The 16634-nt window shown below is 39.4% G+C and overlaps 1 protein-coding gene across 3 annotated transcripts in view; it reads left to right on the top strand.

The window, feature by feature from the left end:
- The window catches only part of LOC137113969 (protein unc-13 homolog C), a 97865-nt gene that overhangs the window by 64451 nt on the left and 16780 nt on the right, over window positions 1–16634 (top strand). For 2 of the 3 annotated variants that reach the window (XM_067495316.1, XM_067495315.1), the window contains exons 20-25: window positions 8179–8305; window positions 9536–9632; window positions 10607–10750; window positions 10993–11070; window positions 12728–12805; window positions 13548–13574. In XM_067495316.1, the coding sequence (XP_067351417.1) occupies window positions 8179–8305; window positions 9536–9632; window positions 10607–10750; window positions 10993–11070; window positions 12728–12805; window positions 13548–13574 (551 nt within the window). The remainder of the gene's footprint in view (window positions 1–8178; window positions 8306–9535; window positions 9633–10606; window positions 10751–10992; window positions 11071–12727; window positions 12806–13547; window positions 13575–16634) is intronic. The other variant, XM_067495317.1, reaches the window with a different exon arrangement.

Genomic DNA, 16634 nt, shown 5'->3' with positions numbered 1-16634 from the left:
AGAGACTCCCTGAAGGAAGCGGGCCACAATGTCCTGCTTTGTTGGTATGTGTTCTCCCTTTGTGTGTGCAGGCATCTTTGCCACACATTTGTGCAACCGTTCAGCTGCAAGGAAGAATGAATGAGAATAGAAGAAGAATCTGTTTATATGTCAGTGTGCACACACGTGCATGCGCATTACTTAATGAAGTCTTTGATGCATCCTCTGCTTCTTGCTCGAAGGCCTTTGGTGCCAGTGCTGGTGCAGAAATGGATGCTGCTAATTTTAGCATCTGTAAATGTGTGAGAGAAAGAGAGCAACTGAGAGCAGTAGGAGTAAAGACAGAGAGGATAAAAACAAGAGACAGAGAGAAGGAGGATGTGAGAGAGTGAATGATAATGGTTAGAGCTAAACTCACATTCATTCGTTCATTATTACCAACATCAGGAGTAGGGAACCATGCTCTTCAAGTGCTGTAGCCCTGCTTCTTTTCTAACCTACCTACTTTCAATTACCTGGATCAAGTGTTTTCAGTCAATCAGAAGCTGAAAGACCGGTACTTAGGGCAAGAATAGTTTGATAACCAGTGGGGCTGTGGCCTTTGAGGAACATGGTTCCCCCATGTATGAGCCAAGGGAACAATGCATAGCAAAGGTTTGTTACAAGAGACGCAGTTTGGCTACTGAAGGGACACAGTAACTGGTGCACAGGGACTACCTAGAAGGTACTGGGGACCACAACTAGGTAGAAATGAGAGGTCCAGTGTGCAGTTTGAGAAGCACATGCTTTCTTAACGAGTTCTGTGGATTCAGCCGTACTAATCACAGAAACAAGTCCTGTGAGTTTAGCCATACTTTGAGACGCTTGTTTGATGGAAACTGTTTGTGAAGGTGTTTTCTAAGATTACCGTTCTTTAACTTGTATGTACAATTGGTCCGTTATCGGCTAAGTTGAGAAGCAAGTACAATAATTGTTCAGTGTTCGTCACACAACAATCTCCGGAGTGAAGTACTTGTTGGACCATCAGATTCGAGTAAACCGCCTCTAAATCCCACCCCTACATGATTTCATTGAATATTTTATGAGCCTATAAACGCCTTAAGTGATCAGTGGGATACTTTCATGTGTCTGTTTTAATAAATATGACTTAAAAATAAATGTATAGATTATTTTAAAAAGTACAAGTTTAAGAGAATTCACCAGCTACAATGCATTCGAGTGGACGCTCTTTTGCTTTTGCAGAGTCAAAAGTCACATCATCAGGGGTTAGTGTCTCTGTGGGCTGTGGTGTTACAGCAGAGCTGTGTCAGTAGGCCCCTGTAATGCAGCTTAGGAGGCCCTTTGACAGAACAGGGTCAGAAGTCAAGATGAAGGAATTATGTCACAGAGAAAACTACGGTATACTGGCCTTGGCTGCCTTTCTGGTCCTTGAGCAAATCCGTCTAACCACGCACACTTATAGATGTATTCACTGAATGGTAATTGGAGGAAGGGAACACTGTGGTGAACAAGCACACTTTGTTATAATATCCATGGCATTTAAATCAATGAGGCAGTGAATGAGTCTCCTGTGAGTTGGTCTGTCCCTTTGGGCTGAGTGGGACAAAATGACATCCTCACCAGGGACCTTGAGCCTACTCCTCCCTCAGGACAGACTCCACTGTTTACCACCATCAGGGCATAAAGGCACACACACATAGTACATGAATACACAGATGTGTACACAGGCATGAACACAGAGACACCAGGGACCTTTGAATGTCCTGATTTCAGTGCTAGATAGCGAGGGCACAGACAATGAGAGCCCAATCAGGCACACTTGATATTTTTGTTTATAAGTGCAGCATAGTATTTGTAAAAGTGCTAGTGAAATGAAATAAAAATTGGATGGGTTTGGCAATTAATCTTTATCTTCCCAGTTTGTCATATTATCTGTTGTGCCAATCATAAAACCCTGTAATGAAAACATCAGTTTGAATGAAGACAAGAGATCAGGCCACACTATACATGCTCTTGTTGGTAACGAGGTGGCAGGTGGTGGGATGTATGGTGCCACAAGCAATTTCCATGATTGTATAAACAGAAAATATATTTTATAATGCGTGGGACACAGGTAGAATTGAAAAAGGGATCAAGCGTGAGTTGGCCTTTGGGTCATTGCTGTTTAATTTAACTTCTACAAATGCAACAGATAAAGAAGATGCAAGATTTTTTTTCTATTATATAATGGATGTTTTTGAACTGTGTCCAGTACATCACATTAATGGCACCTACACACAGAGCCGGCACGTGGCATTGGCCATATAGGCAGCTTGGTAGGGCGCTGCCACTGCAACCCCTCATAAAAAAATGATTAAATAATTTGTTTTTTAAATAAATTTAAACATTTTGGGAGAGGCTGTGACTCAGTTGGTAAAGGCAGGTCCAAGCCCGGTAGAAATTGGGGAGGGTCGCGTCAGGAAGGCCGCCCGGCGTAAATCAACATGCGGACAATGATCCGCTGTGGCGACCCTGAACTCACGAGATAAACCGAAAGGAAAAATAAATAAATACATTTAATGATTTTTCCAGAGATATTAGCAAATAACAGATATTATCAAATAACCAAATGTGCACACATACAGAGCAGATCAGGAACAGGTAAAATCAATAAAACTAAATGTGCAACAGACCAAAAACATAGTCCAAAAAACGAAGGCTGAGTGTTCAATCGGGGAAAAACGACAAGGGTCTGACAGTGAGTGAATATATAGCTGGGAGTTCAAATAGACCGGGGCACAGGTGAAAACAATTAGGATATATGAGGTGTGTGAAGAGGCTGAAATAAGTAATGGACGGGAAGCAGAAACAGGGAAATTACAAGAGTCAGGAAATGCTAAAGCTAAAGTGAGAACAAGAGCAAGAGAGAGAACATGTAGGAGAGGGTCCGAGAGCAAGTAAATCGGGGCAGAGGAGGCCAGAAAACAAAAGCAAAATAAAGGAACGGACCTGGACCGGGATCCTGACACTGTTGTATTCCGTTTTTTATGTTATATTGCACTGTTTTGTATTGTTTGAACATTGCACCTTTTTAGTGACATACAAAAGTCATATTTTAAGGTCATAAAAATGAAAAGTTGTAGCTTCTTGCTCCAGTCTTGTGCACGAATGCATATGCACAGTATAACTAAATACTAAAACCTAACCTAGATTGACATTGACATGACATGAATAATTCATCAAGATCAGATGATGGTTTTACAAAAGAACTGGTCTGTTTGCATTTTTGGAACTGCAACAGCTTTTTTTTACACCGTGATTGTCCATAATGATGCATGTTACCTTATAAAGAACATTTGTTTCCTCTGTGGTTTTGTCAAAGTCTGTTTCCCAAGACTTGCAGAGACCACACACATGTTCTTTCATCAATATACACTAAGTCATGGAATAAATGTTTGTTAATGCTTGTTATTCTTACTTATGTTTCGCAGTTAAACTTTAATTTAGTTGAGTAAAAAATGTCAAAAGTAATGGAAGTCTTAAGAAAGCTGAAGCATTAATATTGTTATTAACACACGGTGAAAACCACATGTGTAAACACGCCAACTGTTTTTGGATCTAGACGCTGACCCCCACCTGCCACCAACCAACAGGGGACAAGGTTGCACCCCTTCTTTACTTACATACAGCAGATCCATATAAGGTTGTAGTGTTTGCGATCAGGTGTCCGATGATATAAAATAAAATACAAAATTACTTCTAAATCTAAAACTGCTAGATTTACCATCCTTACTCTTCTTACAAAACAATTGCTGCCATGTAAGTGGACTCTATAAGTGAATAATAAATTAACCTTACAAATGGTCAGCAGTCAGTAATAACATTTTAGAGGAGGCCTCGAATGTGTTTTAAAGCACAAGAAATGTCTCTCACCTCCAACTTTGTAGCTGGAAATTGTAGCTATAAAAAAGGTATAAGGGTTTTCTTAGATAAAAAGAAAAAGCAGATGACTCATTTCTGAAGTCAGAAGCCTTGTGTATGTTTTATTACAGTATTTTTAAAGCTCTGCTCCCTGCAGCCTCATTTCCCTCAGATTCTGTCCTGTATTCACACAGTCACATTGGGCTCAGTGAATGGAAAATTATACCCCTTTGCTTTCATTCACAAGCAAATTCTGTCCCTTTTGGGTTTGTTTTCTAGAAAGAGGATGTAAGATTTGTAACTCTCAAATGGAAAGATTTTAAAAGAAGGAAGCTTTTCTACAACATAACATTCTGGCAGGTATTTCTGTCTTCATACCACAGATTTTGAAGCTTGAAAAAGTAATTAGAGAATACTTAGCGCAAAAAGCCAATTCATACTGTGAATAGTAATACTATGCAGTTACAAGTAAAATAGATTGTGTGCTTGTATTTATTAGGCAATACATCAGGACTGAGACGTAAGAACCTGGGGCCCTCCCATGGTTTTTGATATATTCTAATAACAACATAGTGGACACTACAGTCTCTGTAACAGACAGCTGACTTCTTTCAGCCTGCTTTTATTTATAAGTTGTCAAAAGGCACCGTTTCGTCAGGTCCTTTTGCTGATGGTGAAGTTACCCCTTTTTATTTGTAATAGACACATAGGGCTGTCAGTCAAGCACAATGAAAACCTTGGAATTTCAATATTTGATCCCTACAAAATGTACAAAATATATCAATTAAGTCCACATAGGGAGGTGATTGGGGTAGTTGGATAGAGCAAGACACAGAACCTTTACATAGGAAACCGGGACAAGACTTAATCATGATCGTTGCAAAACACTAAGCATGTGCTTTCTTAAAGTAAGTACATGTTTACTGTTGTCAGTACGTATGTAATGTTTAGTTTTTTATGTAATTTGTCTTTTAACTCATTCTACCCTGATGTTTTTGTGCCTAACTCTCATCCATTTTATCTGTTAACCTAACCTTACCCAGCAACTGTTTTCTTCAACCCTGTCGCCTTTGTGTGCAGTACAGTCTTTCACATGACGTCAAACAGTGGCACTCCTGGGGTGTCCAATAGTATGTCACCTGTGGCGTCCATATGAGACACCAAAGGACACAAAATGTGGCAATATTTAATGCCCTGGGCAGCTTCATTATACAACACTGTGGGATGAGAATGTTGGTTGTTTACTGTATTCACAGAATCAAGCCACGTCAGTAGCAGCTGGTAGATTGGTTAAGTTAGTGCCGCCTCACAGCTAGAAGGTCCCCGGTTTGAATGGACATGCCGCCTACAGTTTTCCTTTGTGGCGTTTGCATGTTTTCCCCGTGGTTGTGTGGGTTTCCTCCGGTTTTCTTCCCACAGTCCAAGACATGCATGTTAGGTTAATTGGGGACTCTAAATTGCCCATGACTCTCTGTGTTGTACCCTGCCTCTTGCCCAATGTCAGCTGGGATAGGCTCCAGCAACTTCTGACCCTGAACAGGATAAATGGTTACAGAAAATTAATGGATGGACAAGACAGGTCCTCGTGGACATAAAGGCCAATAGTTTATAGTAACTAAGTATAAATTCCAGTTGCTTCGCTGTATTTAAATACTGAAACCTTCTACTCAAACAGTAATATGTTATATTTGGAACCCGCAACATATACTTAGGGCCATGTTCGGTTGATGCACAGTGTATGTGTTAAACTAGGATATAATTTCACACATCACACACACTGCAGAAAAGCTATCAGAAGCTGGCTGGTAGCACCAAACAAAACACCTGCTGACCTCTACTTTTCTGTCTCCGAACTGAACTCCATCTGCTTCCTTTAGTTGACTCTCAGTGTGTGACAGTGAGGCTGTGTGTGCAGTCAGAGCATAGAGCGGAAAGGTTGGCAAACTGTGACTGTGTGTGTGTGTTGGGGGGGTGAGGGGGTGCCTTGCAGTGCCAGCTCAGTTATTAAAGTGGCACTGCCATTGTGAATCCCTATGTTCAGATGGTACACAGCCTTTGTGACAGATTAACTGCAGATTCTGTCTAGTGAAACTATCTTGACTCAATATTCACAATGTGAATAGCACCTGCTTCTTCTGTGGCACAGAGTGACTAGGTGTATCCAGGTGAAACTTTAAATCCCTTGGCAATTTCAGCCATCAAAACACCTGAGGGTTAGGTTATATAGGAAAGCGTCCATCCTTGCCCTTTTCTAGTCTTCTGCTGAGGGAGAAAACAACAGTAAGGTGCTGTAAACATTGTGGCTTTTCAAATCAGTGATCAGCAGGACATTGCAACATTGCAAAACAGAGCCTAGTGGGTGGATGACGGTCAATATGTTAAAATCTATACATGAGTTAAACAATCTCACCTCAGGTAACAAACTAACTTAGTCAACCATGCAGATCATAAAAATACACAACTACACAACTACTATGGCTACTATGGCAACTTGCCACTTACAGTATGTAAACACCACTGAACTTAAGACCTACCACACACAAACACACACATAGATATTGAATATGTCAGCCTGTCCTTTAGATAAGTATCAATTACAGTCATTAGATTTTCTGAACCCCTGACATTACTAACATAACAGATTGGCTTGAATGTGAAACTCTATTTTCTCCAGTATGAGGAGTAAAGTATTTTACTGTTGTCGTAGAGATAGATATGTTAATTAGATATATGTAAATATTTTCCTGGGAACTTAGAGAGGAGTGTAGGGTGGCAGGCGTTGCACTATTCATTAAAGTAAGCACAGATGTTCTAATCCGATTTAAACCTGTCTTTGATGTTCTGTGCATTTTATAGCTGCAAAAGAATGTGTGAGTATTTGCTATTCATAACTATGTTCCTATTATTTCTGCATTACTATTTAAAAACATATTTATAATCTGCTACTCTAGCCCTGGTGTCAAGTGTCCAGATTGTGTCAAATTTTGCCTGGATTCAGCTTAGAGGGGAATCACTAAAATGACGTGTAAAATTACATTATGATCAAACGAATGATTATATTGTCATTTTAGACATACAGACATAAGACATACAGGACGTGCATGTATAAAATGACAATATGATCAGCAAAATGGTCTCCACATTTGTGATGTAATATAAAGCATGTTCACACTCAACAATAGAAAAAGGATGGTTTGGCTATTTGTATACATATAAGACAGTGCACAAAAAAAATAAGAATGAGAAAGACAATGTTGGGGTGAGTAACAGAAAACATAGTGAGTTGATTTGGTTACAGAGTGCGTTTGGGCCGTTTGTCATGTATTTAGACGCCACAGTTATGTGTCACGTGTTGTAAACAGCAGGAGCTTTGTTTTTTTGATTTATATCATACAATAGCATATATCTTTTAGTGTGTTACAATTACTAATTTGGGATAAAAGAAATGCTCTTCTGACCCTTTGTGCTGCCATGACATTTCCACATTTCCTTTGTTACTGTTTGTTCAGTGCCACTGTCTCAACTACTTCCTTATTGTCTTTTTCCCATGGTGTTTTCTCTTCTGTCTCATATCTCTTTCAGTGTTTCCACTTGAGTGGTTTTCCTTCCTTTTCCCTGATCTCTTCTTTCCTGACTTCCTCTCTTGCACCATCCATCTCTCCTCCAGGGACTCCACAGAAACGTTTAATTGTTCTGAAATGTCTACAGTGAGCTGGACTAAATGACTCATCAGCCATGTCAGCTAATATGAAAGTCTAATGCATTTAGCATTAGTTTGTTTGCAGCCATTTAAGGGCTGTTTTCTTTATAAAACCTCTGAACATATTCACAGGCTTAGTTTTTTTTTTTTCTCAGGGCTTAACATAATTAAGACTGTTCAGATATCCGATTAAAATCAATCACTGTTACAGAGGTTTTATTTACGCTTTGAACAAATCTGTAGATGTGTGTGTGTGTGTGTATGTGAACAAACAGAGTGAGGACATATTAGCCAGGCTTTTAAAAGGCTGTTTGAGTTTTAAGACCAGGGTCTGATGTTAACGTTAGTATGAACTAAAGGATCAGGTAAGAGCTCAGGGAAATAGTAATGATAATGAGTGTCCCCACAATGACATATATACAAGTATTTGCTTGTGTGCATCAATCCAGTGTCTGTATAAAACAAGTATTTTTTCATAGTACAGAAGTTTAATACTGCAGTGCTGACTCAATAATACGATGCAGGTTTGTCTCTATAAGACTCAGTAGATATTATATGTGTTAATATATACACTTGCCCTGCTTTAATCTGCATTGCAGAGCACGAGAAGCACCGGCTATGCAAAAGTACTGAATACATGAATCTTCACTTCAAAGTCAAATGGTTCCATAATGAGTATGTCCGTGAGGTGCCGTCTTTCAAGGGTGTTCCTCCGGAGTATTCATTGTAAGTATGCTATCATTGTCCCATGCATGTGCATGATGTATAGACATGCACCAACCTGCATGCACACACTTTATGGTATCACAAAGTATATTAACACACCTGAATTTGGGCAGTTTACCCCCGTTTCCTGGAAAACAACGCAGTGTGAATCATGGGAACTTCTTCACAAGATAAGATGACAAAACAGAGAACCCACCTCCCAAACCTAATAATAGTAGTAATGCTAGTAATAATTGTAGTTATTATTATATTTTCACAGAAAGATTGATCTATGAGGAACTTAACCATAATCATCTTTACGTCTTGAGTAAATAATCATAAGGAAAAAGTAATGGTCAACACTGTGAATGTGATGACTGTTAATCTGGTTCAGATCTGAATTTTGGCTTCTGGAAGACTTAATGTTTTAAACTGTCAAGTTTGGATAATCAGCGTTGGCAATTTATTTCAACAAGACTTTTAACAACCTGACCATATACTGTCTTTGATGACGAAAGCAAGTGTTTAGTGTAAAGGCATATTTTTGCTCTTCTCTTTAAATATCCTGTTTTTATTATGCATGCATAATCCTCTATGGAAAAGCAGGGAGAGCTGTAAAATAAATAAATGTAATGCAAGCAGGGAATGCAATACCCTCTCCAATCCTACCCATCTGAGTAACAGCTCCTCCTCCCACTCTCCAGCCCTGTCACTCAAACACCATCTCTAGCAGGATTGATTCTTCCATAAGGCATACACATCGTACTGACACACACTTGCACACATAGGCTTTCACTTTCGTCTGCCTGTCCATCTTTCTCTTCCGCCACACCCTTCCTGTAGCAGATGCCTTTACCCAAAGTACAAAGCAGTTTTAGGGGGACATCCGTTGCTCTGAGGACAAGCTCAGGCACTATATTAAACAAGGAAATGGCAAAGTGAAACAGACAGCACAGCATTACTATTCCACTGACAAATATACTTCCTTACCTGATTTATCCTTCCTGGCCTGTCCTGTCCTCGCTTGTCCTCTGTCTGAGTCTTGCAGTCTAATCTGCCTACAAACGGGAACTTGATGTCAGTGTCTACACAATTTGGTCTTCATGATTTGGCCCTCAAACACCCTTAAACACAATGGTCTCCTGAATAGGTCTCATCCTGTTCTCCAGACAGTGGAAATGAGCAAAATGCTAAGAAATACATTCCATTATAAAGTGACTCCTTTATAATGGAAGGCTTTTCTCTTTTTAGGTGGTTTGAGCCATTTGTCATTCAGTGGCTCGATGAGAATGAGGATGTAGCTGTGGATTTTCTCAATGGAGCACTGGAAAGAGACAAGAAAGATGGAGTAAGTACAGCATTAAATTATTTCTCAATGTGTAGCTCTATATCTAACCAACAAAGCCACTTAAGACTGCTTTATTATTCACAATGATGGCCCTATGATTTTACCTCCTGAAGGAGATGGTGTGGAGAATATATTTTGCACAGTCAAAAACACATTTGGCACAGATACATCACGAGACAGGAATATGAATGAAATTCCAATTGAAATTAATAAAAACAGGAAGCAAAACATGATTTTAGGGGCAGCAAATATTTCAGGCAATAATTAGAAGAAAAACACAGAGATTTAATAGAATAAGTGAAGTTAAGAAATAATCACAGTATATTTATTCAAGTGCCTGAGTAGTTTTTTTCCCTGCATCCAAGCACAAAAGATTTCAAATCACAGTACATGTTGGTCAAGTTAATGTAGTGTATATTGTATATGTAGTAAAATTATTTTTCCAAAAGGTTAACATTAAAGATCATTAACCGTACATTCTGTAAAGACACAATCAGGTGAATTTACCTGTGTAATCTCATGCAAGGAGATATTGACCTTCTCAGTCACACTGTTTACTGTGATCAATCACCTCCTCAAGTCTGAGTGAGACATTTATGTTAATCACATATAAATGCAAAAATACATGTATACTTGACATACACATAACTTCACGCCCCAGTTTCAGAGATTTTATTAAATTATTAACTCCCGTCAGCTGTTGTTGCACATTCACACATACCGTAGAGGATTACCGGGATGTTCACCAGCTTCAGTCAGCTGGTGTATATTCCTGTTCTGCGAGTGATGTTAATTGGCACATTTTTGAAATATTCTTTTCCCTGACCTAAATAATGTTTCACTATTATGAGTGGTTTGAAAGAGCTCGACATTTTGATTTTTTTTAACCTTTTTTTGTCTTTTTTCCCTCCACCTTTCTTTCGTCAACCTCCTTCATCTCATGTCTATGTCTCACGTCTCTTTCTTTCCTGCAGTTCCAGCAAACCTCGGAGCACGCGCTCTTTTCTTGTTCCGTGGTGGATGTGTTTACTCAACTAAACCAGAGTTTTGAGATAATCAAGAAGCTGGAGTGTCCGAACCCACAGGCTCTGGCTCACTTTATGTGCCGCTTTGCGAAGGTCAGGCTCTTTGGAAAGGCCCCCCAGTGAACCCTGAATTCTCCTGCTGGGAATATTAACTCACAGTTAAAAGAGTTTGCCATTGATCTGAGACTCTTTAGTATATGAACTTATGTATATGTTTTGAGATTGGTTTAGAATTGCTTAATTATTTTCAGTAGTTGCAGAGATTTGATAAGAAGGAGAAGAATAGGAATGCAAACAAAGAGTAAATATGAAACAGTATCTCTTTCTCTCTTCAGACTATCAACAAAGTTCTTCTGCAGTATGCTGCAATCATATCCAAGGACTTTCCTTTGTATTTGAATAAGGAGAATGTGGTAAGTGCCCACTTAAAGTATGCAAATGTTTATCCATTGGTTATATAGAGTTGTTTGAGATGCAAATTAAAACATGATAAATCAATTGGAAGGGTTTTGATGATGACTTACTAAAACAAATGTTGTCATGGAGACCATGTGAAAAGCATGTCAGATTGCAGCCGGGATGTCTCCACACTGAGACCTGTCCTGTCTTTTTTAATGCGCTTAGCAAAATGTCTCTATTAACCAAGACGCAATTATTCATCTCACAGCCCATAGCTGATGGGAGGAAAGTCATCAGTATTTTCTGGGCTCTCTGTCCATTGTTTAATGTGACAGATGACTAAATGCAGAGCCTTGTCAGTGGCCTAATTATCCACACTGGTCATTGAAGTTGAAGTGAGAGATAAGTTTTCCCAGGGGAAAGCATTACATGTTTCTACTCAAGACAGGACTAAAGGCACAAATGTTGCAAAAAGGGAAAAAAAGGCAGATAAAGTTATGTAGTGGCAACATTACATCACATCAAACCCAAGCTCTAATTTGTCAGACGAGGATATATATAGCACACAAAGTAAATGCATGGCCATTGTTACCAGTCACGTGTAAGTGTGTCTGTTTTTCCTGACAATGAAATGAAATATGCATTCAGGAAGAGCAGTATATTGGGTAAAGACTGCAATCTAGGGCATTGGTTCCAAAGCTTTCATGACCTCTTTAAGCTGCGTCTGATGCCTGTGTCACACGCCATGGAGCCTAAAGGGGCGAAAGCTTCCAGTATTTTAGATAAAAAGGCAAAGATTAGAGAAAGGACATGACAATAAATTAAATTTCCATCAGAGCAAATTTCAGTGATCATCTTCGGAGCCATCCAGTTTATCTCGGGATCCCTTGGGGCATCCCTTTTCAAACAGCATTATGCTCCATTGAGAAATAGCTTCTTTTTTTATTACCTTGTGTCTTCAGTTTTGACTGATAGCACAGCAGCCCCTGGGTTTTTACTGGTACAGTAGATTATAATTTTTTACTAATCTAAGTGTTACTGGGCCCTTTTCTTAAGTTAGACATATAGCTGTGAAATCAGTTTGCTCTTTTTCTCAGATTTAGAATAACCAATCACTCCCATAAGCTCTTTGCAATGCTGCTTTGTGCATGTAAAGACACTCGTCATCCTTCTCCTGTGGGGTCCACATTAGTATCATAGTGCCATCCATTACTACAATCATAATTTGGGGGTGCTGTATTTTTATCAGTTGTTTTTTGGGCAGACAGGGCAGAGATTATGTGACTGATGGAAAACTCTACCGAATTACTCCGTCTCCATAAAAAGCAGTGTGAATAATATCTGTCATCTGTTAAACTTGTTGTGGAGCTGAGAATCGATAATGTCTGACATATTCAGTGCAGACCTTTCTCTCACTGTTATATTATGTAATGCATTTCCCTGCCGACTGTCGATGTCGTGCAGCAGCCTTGCATCTTTGTATAGATGATGTGTCAGGAAATCAAAACTGATGGATTTTACTCTACTAAGTCTTATGATATCTCTGAAATGTAGCTATGTCTTTTCAAGTTCACAACCCATTTAGTACAGTTTGTTGTTTTTACCAGGACCTTCAGGATGTTAACAACTATAAACAATATAGTTTCCCTTGTTTTTGTCATACTTTCACAGCCCTGCATTCTCCTCAACAATATTCAGCAGCTCCGTGTTCAACTGGAGAAGATGTTTGAGTCCATGGGAGGCAAACAGGTATATGCCTCCTTAAGCTTAAGTTTCTTCTGTGTCTGTATCAAGTTTGAGGCAATGTGCTTTCAATTCAACTGAGAGATTTTACCACAATTATTTTAAAATATTTGCATATAATATCAATTATTCCAGTGCCACACTGCTATGATTTGTATTCTTCCAATGAAAGGTCAAACCGCACTGTCCCTTTGTTTCAAAGACTTAGTGTCTTGCTAAAGGAAACTTCCGCAGCGTGGATGCCAGATAATATGCAGACTTAAGCTTCCATCCTCAGATCAGCTCTCTGCTGTAAAATAAATGCTGTGTCACGATTATGCAAATGACTACTTCAGATGACATTTCTATGAAGTGAAAGCGAATTGACCCAAACTATGATGTGGTGTAATCCTTCCCTCACTTCTTTTTTTTAGACTAATCTGACATGTGGATCAGTTTAATAATATCACCTTTCTGGTTTCTACTAAAGATTGTCAATAACTTCCTTTGTATCCCATCACTATTTCCTAATCTCTAATTCCCCAAACCCTCCAAATCTGTGTGTTACATTGAAACACCGTTGAATATTTTGTCCAGTCGACCTCTCAGTATGTCACTCTAACCTGAGAAGCAGCCACCACTGCTTCTTATTACTTACATGCATGTTTGTCTATAGTATCTAATGCCTGTCTTGCCTTGCATTTTGTCTCCTTCGTTGTGTCTTCTGTTTCCCCCATTTCCTTTCTGCACTCTCTCTCTCTGTCTCTAGGAGGAGGGGGTTGTGTCCTTCTGTAAGGTGTGTGATTTAGGACTCGTCAACACCCCTTCCCACCATTTACTGAATGAAATGAAAAAGCACGCCCCCCTTCCTCTGTCCCTTCCTGCCACCCCTCATGCTCCTATGCTTCTCACCCCACCCCAACCCCTGCAGCAGCATGTGCCACAGAGCATACGGAATCTGAATTACCCATCACCCTTCTGGACAGGCTGCTAAAGCTCACCATCCCCAGTGCTCTGGGGATGGTGGCTGAAGCTACACAATCCCATCTTTATTTTTAGCTTGCTGATTTTTTTTCTGTCTGCCACTTCTATATCCATGGTACAATATTTATTTTAGTCTGTTGATTACCTCTTTTTTTTACCTGAGAGTACTCAAAGACTCAACAAGTTGCTGGTGAGCCTCATCACTATCCATCCCCCAGGGTTCAGCCACAGTGTGTTTCAAACAAGATTTTTCAGACCTCATTTAATGAGCTTCTTAAACACTTACAAATCCCTCCAGCTGTGCCTTCATTTCTGGTCCTGCCACTGTACATCATATCTTAAGAATATTGATCTGGATCACCTTTAGTCCATTATTGTCTGCAAAAGAATATGAGAAGTCTTTACATACGTTCCAGATGTCAAATTGTCAGTATTCACTGCTGATAGACAATCAGATATATCTTAAAAAATACCTTGAGCAGTTTCTCCAGAATGATAATTATGCAGTGTATTTCAGGTGAAAGTTTTCCATTAGCTGCCTTTCTGCACAGTAGCCTATTCATTACAGAATAGGTCCCTATCAGCAATTAACTCCCAGAGAGACAATGTAATTACCAAGAGCTGTTATCATAGCATTACCAGTAATAGAGATTAGCAATAATCTCTTGCAGTGACCATATTTGTGGAATCATGGCACTGATCTCCTCAGATTGATATCCAATTTTATTTGGGGCATTACCTTGTTTGCTAATTGCATATACATTCTTTTCTCACTTCAGAGAAGGTGGTTGATTAAACTTGTATTTATAGGCACAGTTTAGGACAAAATAAATTTTAACAACCTGCCAGTGAGTAGTTATTGTATTGTTGAAACAGGCAAATGGAAGCAAAGCTGGACTTTGCTTGTTGATAGGCCGTCAGCCAGAGTTTGTACACTCTGGAGGACTCTGGATGCCAGTCAGGGCCGAGGGAAACTAGCTTCTATAGAGGAGCCAGGTGCTCCATAGATTTTAAACTTGATCTGTTCTTTGTTAAAGTGCCATAATAAGAATCGTCATCAAATACCAGGTGCAATGCATGTATAAGAATTACTTGATTAGAAGTCTTAAGCTAGTGTCTGACAGTGCAGGCCATTAGACATCACATCGTTTGATAATTATAAGCCATTTTAAAGCGATTCCAAGCCCTTCTCTTTACCCTGACATTTCAGAAAGTGAATCCTTGATATTTTCAACCTACAAAACTGCCTCACTAGCCAAGTCAGTGGGGCTCATGCAGGAAAGTTTTTGTCTCACATTTCTCCTAAAGATCGTACAGGTGTTTGAGGAGGGATTTACCAAACTCTCTTAACTGCACAAACATCATTAACTGCTCTTTTCAGGCTGGTGAGCACCACCTATTCATGATGTGGTCTGCATCCATGAGAAACGTCAATCACAAAATGTAATAAAAATTGCCAAACGACAGTACATCAAGCCTGCTATCGGAAATCACCATACTAAAACATAACAAATTTAAAAGAGTCAATACTGTATATTCATCTTCGAGGAGCAAAAGTAATTAGAAAATGTTAATAACAAATCTGCTTGTGATTTGTCGTCAGAGCAGTAATATACAGTATTGGACAAAATAAGAAGAGAAAGGTTTCGTATGCATGAAATTAAATGCATCAAAGTGCTCCATGACTAATATGTGAGGAGGTCAAGGGGATAACAATCACTGAGAGAATAGAGATTATTCTAGCTACAGTAGTCGATGTTGCACCGTTGAGTGTTAGAACATTATGCTGGACCTGCATTGTAATCCAGAGGCAACTACAAGAGGGAGAGAAATGTCCCACTTTATTTAATGGAGAAATAGAGAAGCTGCTGCTATGAAATTCGTCAATAAAATTATTAAAATTGAAGGTACCTCGATAAAATATTAAAAGAGTGATGGCGGTGTAGGAAACAGAGCGTTTATTTAATATCAAATTTCTTTATCAATTTAAACTCCAGGTTTATTTAGATGAACTCAGTATAAATCTTAAGTCAATGAGTGGAATTCCTTCCTGCAGAGAAACACAGTCCCTCTGTTTGTGACGGACGTAAACAGGAGAAAATACAAAGTACGTGATTGTACAATAAAATTGGTGAATACCGCAAATTCTCTCTCAAGCAGCATGTGGCACTTGAGAACAAATGTGTTTTTACAATAGTTTCTTGTATGAGGCCCATTGAAACGCTTGTGACAATCTTTGAATGAAAGTCCTTTTGTCAGGTTACAGTAGTACACAGTCGTCACATAGACATTTTGAGAATCAGGTACCACAGTCAGAGTGGAATTTTCCCATCTCAGGAGGTGACAGGTGCCTTGGTTTATCTAACAGCCGGGTGAATTTTCTTTGCCAACACTCCCATTAAAATGCAGTGTTCTTTAAAATACCTGAGAATCTCAATTTCCGATACTCCCCGGCTGCGGATTAAAGCACAGTTGGAGAAGGCTAGGGGCAACTGATAAAATACCAAGGAACAGTATTTTCTTGCTGCCACTTGAAAAGATGCTATCCGTTGCTCAAACAGTAGAATCACACCTCTAACCTCAGTGAGCAATTTTCTCTGTGACAGAAAAGCCTAGCATGCTACAATGACAGCGGTGTGAGCACATGCACATATGAACACTCACGCATAAATCTAACTCATTCGTACCTCAGATAGAGGGATGTCTGCAGAATAACATTGTCTATAAAGTTTTTAGTTTGCACATCCTCTTCCAAGCTGAGCATTCCACCATTAGAACGTATGAGATGAGCGGCTCCATGGCTAAAGCTCATCTGATCTAATGTGACGATCTGTCATGCATGTGGTGCGGTGCCTGCCCTCACACATCCATC

Source organism: Channa argus, chromosome 2 (assembly GCF_033026475.1).
Source record: "Channa argus isolate prfri chromosome 2, Channa argus male v1.0, whole genome shotgun sequence".
Taxonomy (NCBI): domain Eukaryota; kingdom Metazoa; phylum Chordata; class Actinopteri; order Anabantiformes; family Channidae; genus Channa; species Channa argus.
This window is presented reverse-complemented; position numbering and strand designations above follow the sequence as displayed.